A 10,104-nucleotide genomic window follows, 5' to 3' on the forward strand; every position below is an offset into this window, starting at 1 on the left:
GAGTGGCATTTGAAGATCTTAAAGCATACCTAGCAGAACTACCGACTCTGACCAAACCAGTTCCGGGAGAAACGTTGTATTTATACATAGCTATGGGGGAGGAATCAATCAGCTCGGTGTTAATCAGGGAGGAGGGAAGTCATCAGAGACCCATTTATTTTGTCAGCAGAATTATCCAGGGCCCGGAGCTTAACTACACAGAGATCGAGAAGGCTGCTCTGGCGGTCATGATCACGGCAAGAAAGCTGAGGCCTTATTTCCTTTCACACAAGGTAGTGGTGCGCACGTCTTTACCTTTTAAACAAGTTTTGGGGCGCCCGGATTTGTCGGGGAGAATGGTCAAATGGGCTGTGGAACTAGGGGAATATGATGTAGAGTACGAGCCACGAACGGCAATCAAGGCGCAGGCATTGGCAGACTTCATACAAGAAACAACTCGGCGTCCCGTGCCAGAGTTCTGGGTTGCTTTCGTAGATGGATCAGTAACAAAAGAAGGGTGTGGAATTGGGGTTTATATCACTTCGCCGGGTTATGGGACATACCAGTTCGCCATCAAATTCACCTGTCGGTTATCTAACAATGAGGCGGAGTATGAGGCCGTGGTCAGAGGGGCTCACATCCTATCAGAGCTTAAAGCTGAGTGTGTCATTATAAAGACAGACTCCCAGTTGGTTGCACAACAATTCTCGGGAAGTTACAGTATCAAGGATCAGAGGATGAAGGCATACCATACCAAAATAAATGAGATGAAAGAAAAGTTCATGGAATTCAAGCTTGAACAGATTTCTCGGGAGGAGAACACGAAGGCCGACTTACTGGCGCGCATGGCTAGCGCAGTAGAGCAAACTTGGAGCGACGAAATTATTTTACTCTGTGATACCAGAGAGATGGAAACTTCGCAGGTGTTCTCGGTAGAGATCAGAGATGATTGGCGGGCTCCGATCATACACTTTCTGAAGACAGGGGAACGACTAAGCAGAGAATCCAATCAAAGGGCCCGCTATGAAAATTACTGCCTAATCAACGATCAACTCTTCAAAAGATCTTTTACTCAACCTCTGTTAAAATGCTTATCGCCAGATGAAGCTAACTTTGCTCTGAAAGAGGTTCATGCAGGTTGCTGTGGTGGACATACGGGATTTCGGGACCTGGTACGCAAGATCATTCGGGCAGGGTTTTATTGGCCTCATATCAACAAGGAAGCCAGGGAGTTCGTCCGCAAATGTGAAGCTTGCCAGAGGCATGCCGGCAGAATCAACATACCAGGGGAGCCCATGGGTGTAATGTACGCTGCTTGTCCGTTTGACAAATGGGGCATTGATATAGTTGGGAAGTTGCCTACAGCACCTGGCGGGAAATGTTTTCTCATTGTGGCAGTAGACTATTTTTCTAAATGGGTCGAAGCTGAGGCTGTGAGCAAGATTGATGAAGTTACAGTAGAACGCTTTATCTGGAGGAATATCTGTTGCAGATTCGGAGTGCCACGCATCATCGTGTCTGATAATGGGACACAATTTACAGGGCAGCGGGTGGCGGATTTCTGTGATCGTATGGATATTACACAACGATTTGTCTCCGTGGCTCATCCACAGGCAAATGGACAAGTGGAATTGGCTAATAGGACCATATGTGAGGGAATAAAGAAGAGGCTGACGCAGAGCAGAGGGAAGTGGGTGGAGGAGCTTGACACTGTCCTTTGGGCCTATCGAACCAGTCCAAAAACGGCGACAGGGGAGGCACCATTCACGCTGGTATATGGATCCAATGCGGTGATACCAGCGGAGGCACGACTAGAATCATACCGGATTACCACGTACGACACTGAGCACAATGAGGAGCTCCGCCGAGCAGAACTGGACTTGGTGGAAGCACAGAGGGAGGAAGCCCGTGTCAGAGCGGCCAAGTACAAAGGCATCATCAAAGCGGGATATGACAAACGGGTCAGAGTGAGGAAATTGTCAAAGGGCGATTTGGTTCTTAAGCGGGCTGATGCGTTGAAGGCGGTGGGCAAGTTCGAAGCCAATTGGGAAGGGCCATACATAGTCACGGAGGTCTTGGGCGGTGGCGCATACATACTAAAGGATTCAGATGGCAGAGATCTTCCTAGGCCATGGAATATAAACACGCTTAAAAAGTTCTATGTGTAACTGCTGCCTAGCAGGAATGATCATTTGTAGACCGGATACTCTTTTTCCCCACAAGGGTTTTAACGAGGTCCGGGGCCATAATATCAATAAAACAGATATGTGGTTCTAGGGAATTCCCTGGTGTTGTTTTATTTACTTTCTTTTATCGTTTTCTTACATTACAAATGCTACTTAACATGTTCATGCAGAGCATTGCACATGTCACCAGAGGGGGGAGTAGGGTGTATACCCGTAATCCTCAATTTACAAATTCAAAATACAAACTGTTTCTCAACAGGTCAGGGGCGAAACAAACACAAAAAACTGCTCCTCAGCAGGTCAGAGGGAAAACAAACATCAGGGATGAACACCTTTTCTTCTACGATCCAACACTCCGAGTTCTTCTTCGTTACTGGGACATGCCCATCTCTCAGACCTACTTCAACTCCACTTTATGTCTGCAGAATATCAAGGAAAATAGCAAGTCAAAATGCTACAAAGAAGAAATACAGAAGAGGAACAAACCAAGGGCCAGATCTGAGGAACCAACGCTCAGATCTGAGGAATCAACGCTCAAATCGGGGAAGTCAACGTCTAGATCTGGGAAGCCTGGTTATAAAACACTCAAGCAAGGGAACTCCACTCGTTACAACCACAAAGTTAGAGATCTACACCAGAAGCACAGGGGAAAAGGCGGAGCCCTCAGGGATGTGAGTGTTTAGAGGGGAAATTCCCTTACCTGAGTGCCTTACAACCGATCTAGGGAGGCAAAACATCAACAGATCCAGGGTTTGAAGGATCGGAAGAGGATATATATATATAGAGGCGATACTGGGTTTAAAAAATGGGCTAAGGGGTAATGGGCCCGCGTGAGCTCACGGGCCGGAGAAGGGAGTAAGAAATAATTGGGCCAACATGTTCATAACAGAGTATTGCACATGTCACCAGAGGGGGGAGTAAGGTGTATACCCGTAGGTCCCAATTTTTAAATTCAAAAATTGCTTCTCAAGCAAGATTAGGGCAAACCAGAGGAATCACGCTCCACCATAGCAGAGGGGTCACGCTCAACCAGAACAGAGAGGTTGCTGACAATCGTAAGCCGCGAAAGTTGGTTGTGCCACTCGGGTCCTCCATGCTCCGCGCAGAGGTTGCTGACAATCGTAAGCCGCGAAAGTTGGTTGTGCCACCCGGGCCCTCCATGCTCCGCGCAGAGGTTGCTGACAATCGTAAGCCGCGAAAGTTGGTTGTGCCACCCGGGCCCTCCATGCTCCGCGCAGAGGTTGCTGACAATCGTAAGCCGCGAAAGTTGGTTGTGCCACTCGGGCCCTCCATGCTCCGCGCAGAGGTTGCTGACAATCGTAAGCCGCGAAAGTTGGTCGTGCCATCCGGGCCCTCCATGCTCCGCGCAGAGATAGCACTTAATCGTAAGCCGCGAAAGTTGGTTGCACCCCCCGGGTTTTCCATGCTCCGCGCAGAGGTTGCTTTAACCGTAAGCCACGAAAGTTGGTTGCACCCCCCGGGTCTTCCATGCTCCGTGCAGGGTGTTCCTGACAATCGTAAGCCGCGAAAGTTGGTTGTGCCACCTGGGCCCTCCATGCTCCGCGCAGAGGTCCCTGACAATCGTAAGCCGCGAAAGTTGGTCGTGCCATCCGGGCCCTCCATGCTCCGCGCAGAGATAGCACTTAATCGTAAGCCGCGAAAGTTGGTTGCACCCCCCGGGTTTTCCATGCTCCGCGCAGAGGTTGCTTTAACCATAAGCCACGAAAGTTGGTTGCACCCCCCGGGTCTTCCATGCTCCGTGCAGGGTGTTCCTGACAATCGTAAGCCGCGAAAGTTGGTTGTGCCACCTGGGCCCTCCATGCTCCGCGCAGAGGTCCCTGACAATCGTAAGCCGCGAAAGTTGGTCGTGCCATCCGGGCCCTCCATGCTCCGCGCAGAGATAGCACTTAATCGTAAGCCGCGAAAGTTGGTTGCACCCCCCGGGTTTTCCATGCTCCGCGCAGAGGTTGCTTTAACCGTAAGCCACGAAAGTTGGTTGCACCCCCCGGGTTTTCCATGCTCCGTGCAGGGTGTTCCTAACAATCGTAAGCCGCGAAAGTTGGTTGTGCCACCTGGGCCCTCCATGCTCCGCGCAGAGGTCCCTGACAATCGTAAGCCGCGAAAGTTGGTCGTGCCATCCGGGCCCTCCATGCTCCGCGCAGAGATAGCACTAAATCGTAAGCCGCGAAAGTTGGTTGCACCCCCCGGGTTTTCCATGCTCCGCGCAGAGGTTGCTTTAACCGTAAGTCACGAAAGCTGGTTACACCCCCTGGGTCCTCCAGGCTCCGTGCAGGGTGTTCCTGACAATCGTAAGCCGCGAAAGTTGGTTGCACCCCCTCTGGGTCTTCCATGCTCCGCGCAGAGTGTTCAAAGCTTGGATGGGAAGCAGCTTGGATGGGATGCAGCTCGGATGGGAAGCAGCTTGGAAGGGAGGCGCAAAATCATGGACAGAGAAATTAACCAAACCCTCGTAAGAGGAGGCGGTAAAATCCCTATCATAAGGGTCAACCAAGTCCTCGTAAGAGGAGGCGGTGAAGCCTCCACCATAGGGGTCATCAAAATCCTCGCCAGAGGAGTCATCAAAATCCTCGCCAGAGGAGTCATCAAAATCCTCGCCAGAGGAGTCATCAAGATCCTCGCTAGAGGAGTCGTCAGAATCCTCGCCAGAGGAGTCGTCAGAATCCTCGCCAGAGGAGTCGTCAAGATCCTCGCCAGAGGAGTCATCAAAATCCTCGCCAGAGGAGTCATCAGAGTCCTCACCAGAGGAATCATCAACAAGCAACAAAAACAATATAAACAATAAAGACAAAAGAGGCGAGGAAGGGAAGGAAATTTCATTAAAACGTGCCCGGAGGGCAGAGCTATACATCAAAAATTAAAGGTAAATGTTCAGCTTATACAAATCTAAGAGTTACAAAAAGTCCTTTTGGTAAAGACAGGAGCATTAGGAGGGAGGGACAGAGGCAGCTGGGGCAACAGCAGAGGAGACAGGAGCAGAGGCAGGTGGAATGGGGGAAGGAGCACCACTTGCAGAAGCGTGGCCAGAAACGGTTTTTTCTGTGAATACGGGCAACAGGCCAGTCTCCACCACTTGGGGAAGACGAACTCCCAAATCCAACAACTTTGCAGCTTCTTGCACATACAGATCCTCATTTTGGTACAGGTCGAACAGCTGTTCCACCGCAGCGGAGGAAGAGGCAGAGTCGGTGAAAGCAGAAGCCGCTAAGTCAGAGGGCAGAGGGGGCTCTAGGCCGAACTGAAAAAATGTTCGGGAGCTCTCGCCAGAGGGATCCCGCAGCCGGTTCACAAAGCGCGCCAGGGAAGCAGAGAACGCAGGCGCATACACGGGAGCAGAGGGCAGCGAGTCAGATCCAATCCCAAGAGAAAAGTAGGGAAATGGCTTTCTCTAGCACAGGGTACCACCACTCTGGCTTCTCTGGAGAGTGCTCAGGGATTCCCATCCGCTTGTTTATTTCCTCGTCCTGGAGGTTATCCATCAGGGCTCTGAAATTCAAAGTGGCAAGTTGCTCTGGGGTGGCCCCTGCCATCTCCAATGCCTTGGAAGCTGTTTGCTCTATCACATAAGCAAAGAGGGGTCCGAAATCCTCCAAGTATTCGGGAGTCTTTTTGAAAGACTCCAGAGTGCCTTCCAGCATCACCCCCAGGAAGTGTTGACCTCGCGGAGACAAGAAGTACTCCAGGCGTTGATCTCGGGCCCCCAGGACATACGCGCGGTTATGAGCTTCCACAAGTATCCTTTTCCAGCCCCGCCTGGCTTCCCTGTAGTCTCTTTCATAGCCAGCTTTGAACCGGGCCAAGCTTTCATGGCTCTCCTTTGTGGCCCTCGACAGTTCGGAGGCCAAGGACGCTCTTTCCACTTCCACCTGGGCTAATTTATCTTTCAATTCAGCAACCTCTGCTTCAGCTTTACTCAGACGCTCCACCACTCCAGCGACAGCATCATCACGCTTGGCCACGTCCGCTTGTTCCGTCTCTCTCTCTTTCTCTGCCATCTCATAGTCATGGATGCACTTAACAGCCCCCCACATCCCCGACTCCACCTGCAAGAAAATAAAATGGGTTCCAACAAAACAATAAAAGGTTAGTAATTTAAAAGTTTTTCTTTAACAAAAAGCATAAGATGCAGGATACCTGAAGAGCCAACCGGCAGAGATGGGTAGCTAAAGCCGATCGGGTCAGCTTCTCCATTTTCTCTTGGTCCTTCGAATGGACTCGAGCTATCACGGCATCAATCAATTCCTGCCCCGATAAACTCGAAATCGGCCCAGGGACAAGATCCTCTGGTTCGTCAGCCGGGGGCATCACAGCTTTGCCTTTACCCCTTCCACCGGCCGAGGGGAGAACCTTTGAACCACTAGCCGACTTCTTAGCTGGCCCCTTGCCTTTGTCCCCAGCAGAGGGAAGAATCCTTACGCCGCCAGCAGATTTCCTTGCTGGCTCTGAAGATTTACCAGCCTTTTTCAGGCTCGCCTGTCTCTCCTTCTCACCCACAGAGATCAGGGAACCTCTCTTCCTCTTCTTTGTAAGATCAGCAAGGGTGGCATCGGGAGCCGAATCAGGTGAAGGAACCTCATCGGTGATATCCACGACTTGGATATCTTCTTCACGGGTGCCAGCGGCATCACCAGCGCTGAAGTGCCTCCCCCTGTGAACAAGAGCCCCCGCATCAACTTCCTCCGCATCAAAGGGGCGCGAGGCTTCCACATTCCCCTCTGGGATTTCAACTACAGGGGGAATGGGGATCAGTGCGGACCCAGTAGGCTGTTCCGAGGGACTTGTTCCGGAAGCAGAACCGCTTGGGCCATGTGCTCCGCTGCCAGCAAGAGAAGGGGTGTCAGGCAAATTGTCCCCACATTTCGATCTCCAAGACATATCTGCAAACCAAAACTTCACATCATTAAAAGCAGGGTAACAAAAGCTAATGTGTTTTCTAATGTATATTTTTTACCTATTGATCTCTCTGGATACAGGGGAAACAGACCATTATATGCCAGAGAGGAATTGTTCTCGGCCAGGTACCTACAGTCTAGAGGCTGGGCCTTATTCATAGCATTAAGGTGAGCTATAATGTTCTGGTCACGGGTAGAAGGGACTTCGGAAGAGGCTGGTTTATAGGTAGTGCGACTTGTATGCCATTCCAGCTCCGAAGCACCATAATCGCGCCAGTTGCCGAGAAGGGTGCGCACATAACAATAATATTCCAGGAAGCCTTTATCCAAGGAATTCAGGGAGGAAAGAAAAGTAGTAGGATATTTAGGGTGAGAGGCAAAACTGTACAAAGGATTGCCTTGCATGCGAAGGGTCTGGGTCTGACAAAATAGCTTGGCGGTGTCCCCAACGCCGTTAGCCCGGCACAAAACATGGAAAGCATATAACCTCCGGATAGCAGAAGGAGCGACTTGAAAAAAGGGGATGTGAAAGTAATTACAAACGTCAACCAGCAAGGTAGGGGGAGGAAGCCTTAAACCAGCATCTATCTGTGCTTTCCAAATAACTATCACCTTGGGATGACGAAGGCTTTCAGGAGGCGTTGAATCTTTAGAGAAGGTCTCGAACTTCAAACCTGCAGGACGCCTACATTTGCTTTTCAATTTTGCCACCTCCGCGACACCAAGGCGGGATGGAGGAACACTTTTGGGGGGTTGGCAGGGGCTTTTTCCCTTTTTTCTTAGATGGAGAAGGAGGGGGTGCAGTTTGAGATTCGTCAGAAACAGAAGGGGAAGGAAGATTTTCAAGATCTTGCCGCGATGGGGAGGAAGATGAAGGGTCTCGGGCAGAAGGAGAGGGCGAGCGAGAGGGTTGAGGGGCGGAGGTGCAGGCCATGATGGGAGATGCCAACCCTAGGGTTTCTAGCACGCTCAATCAGAGCACCAACAGTTATACCACTACACTACGATTAAACACAAAATTGCAGTGAAGAGGATACGCGAGTTACCTAGACCAGAGAAAGATGGACGGTAAAACCTGGAGCGGAAGGGTCGTGGGAGAATGCCGGAACAGTGAGGAAATCGCCGGAAAATGCAGAAAATTCGCTCGGAAAACTTGGAGAAGAAGAATAGTGAAAAAATGGGAGTTCGAATCGGCTAAGTAAGATTGTACGCGGGTAACCACCAGCACGCGGATGAACGGCACGTGGCATACGGAAGAAATCAACGGATGAGAATTTTTACGGAAAGGCGAAAGGACGCAAAGGTTAAAAAGTAACCTCGGGGTACGGGAAAAATACTGTAGACTGGACAGACATTTAATGCGGATGACGTCATCCACGCGGGCGAGTCCTCTGGCTAGTTGCACCACTCCAGAGTGAACTAGCCAGACCAGGGGGTGGGAGCAACAAAAACGCCAGAGAACAATTTACAGGGCTTATCTTTACTCTCTCATAACTGCAAAATGCTTATGTCTTTGTGATTTACAGGGATCAAGGAAAACAACAAAGCGTTGATGCTAATAATACACCACTGGTTGAACACGAAGAGTACCCGGTTCAACCAGACTAGAGGGGGGAGTGGTTGATGAGGAGTAATGTGTGCAGAGCAGAGAAAGGACATAAATCAGAAGAATCATGTGGAAAAATGGCCATTGCCAGAGAAGCCATCGCTACCAAAAGAGTCATCCTCGTCAGAGGAGTCATCTTCGCCAGAGGAAGTATCCTCGTCAGAGGAGTCATCTTCACCAGAGGAGGTATCCTCGTCAGAGGAGTCATCTTTGCCAGAGGAAGCATCCTAGTCAAAAAGAATATCCTTGCCAGAGAAGTCACTACCGCCAGAGGAGACGCCTTCGTCAGAGAAGACGTGTTTACTAGAAGAGGCATTTCCACCAGAGATGTCAGCATCACTAGAGAAGACGCCTTCGCCAGAAAAGATATTGCCATCAGAGGAGCCAACAAACGCGCGGGAAGATCTCCCTCATATTATCAAAATTACCAGCGTACCCTTCCATCACGCAACACGCATGCACCGCAGATGTTTTTACTATTTTACCCCTCCGCTTGTAAATCTATAAATAGGGCCCGAGCTCGTGTACTGTGACTTACGCTATCTCATATTTTGAATACAACTGCTATTTTCTCTTGCGCAAGATTTCCGATCAGCCACTTTTACTCTTCTCGACTAGGTAGAATTCGCGATTTCCCTTTATAGATTTAGGTGTTGGTTTCGCAAACACCACCTTCCGTGATCACCCATCGAATCTCCTTGATTTACTTTCCAAATCTGGCTTTGGCTGGCTGCTTCTCCCGGTAGTGGTCGAACGGATAGCTTCTTCGGTTCTGCTCATACCAGGTGGTACACTTCAGGATTCCCACATCTCAGATAAGATTATGAGGGGTACTACGCCTCGGCTCTTTACTGGTAAACATGACATATGCAATTTGGGCTGGTAATGCATATTTCGACCACATTTCTTCATTTTGCCCCTTGCTGGACCTTCTTTCCTCCACAATATCATTTTTCCCCGGTACAACCTAAACTGACATAAAAAAAGGAAAAAAAAATAGGGCCAAATGGCCCAAAAGTCGAAGATGCATCACTCGGTTGCCTCAAATGCACCAATAAACTTAACCTAAGGGTAAAAAAGTCTTAAATAAGTATAATTTAGATGAGTATTTTTAAGGTTTTGTTATTAAGAAGGAATATATATCAATTTTGCTCCAAAACTAAAAATCATATATCTAAATATACAAACATTTAACTATTCTGATTTTTCACTCAATTGTCCATTTCTCGTTAATTAATGATAAATGTTGGGTCCTGGTGGGATACTGAACTAGTGTATGGGGGGAGGCTATTTAAAAAAAAAATTGAAACTGATGTGAACAGTGAAAGGAATGATCAGTTTAAGAAAAGGTTCAAGGCTGAGACTGATAATGAGTCAGTCAGTTAACTTCAGTGTGAAGAGCTAGTCGACAAACTGAAGTTCA

At 49.3% G+C, this 10,104-nt stretch overlaps 1 protein-coding gene across 1 annotated transcript; it reads right to left on the reverse strand.

Moving 5' to 3' along the window:
- Window positions 1–5,109: 5,109 nt before the first annotated feature.
- LOC130994252 (uncharacterized) lies at window positions 5,110–6,868 on the reverse strand. Its single transcript, XM_057919291.1, has 4 exons — window positions 6,812–6,868; window positions 6,318–6,665; window positions 5,579–6,226; window positions 5,110–5,421 (listed from the first exon to the last, which is right to left on the reverse strand). Exons 1-4 carry the CDS (start codon window positions 6,866–6,868, stop codon window positions 5,110–5,112), a joined length of 1,365 nt encoding a protein of 454 aa, XP_057775274.1.
- Between the last annotated feature and the right edge of the window lie 3,236 nt (window positions 6,869–10,104).

This window comes from Salvia miltiorrhiza, chromosome 7 (genome assembly GCF_028751815.1).
Source record: "Salvia miltiorrhiza cultivar Shanhuang (shh) chromosome 7, IMPLAD_Smil_shh, whole genome shotgun sequence".
Lineage (NCBI taxonomy): Eukaryota > Viridiplantae > Streptophyta > Magnoliopsida > Lamiales > Lamiaceae > Salvia > Salvia miltiorrhiza.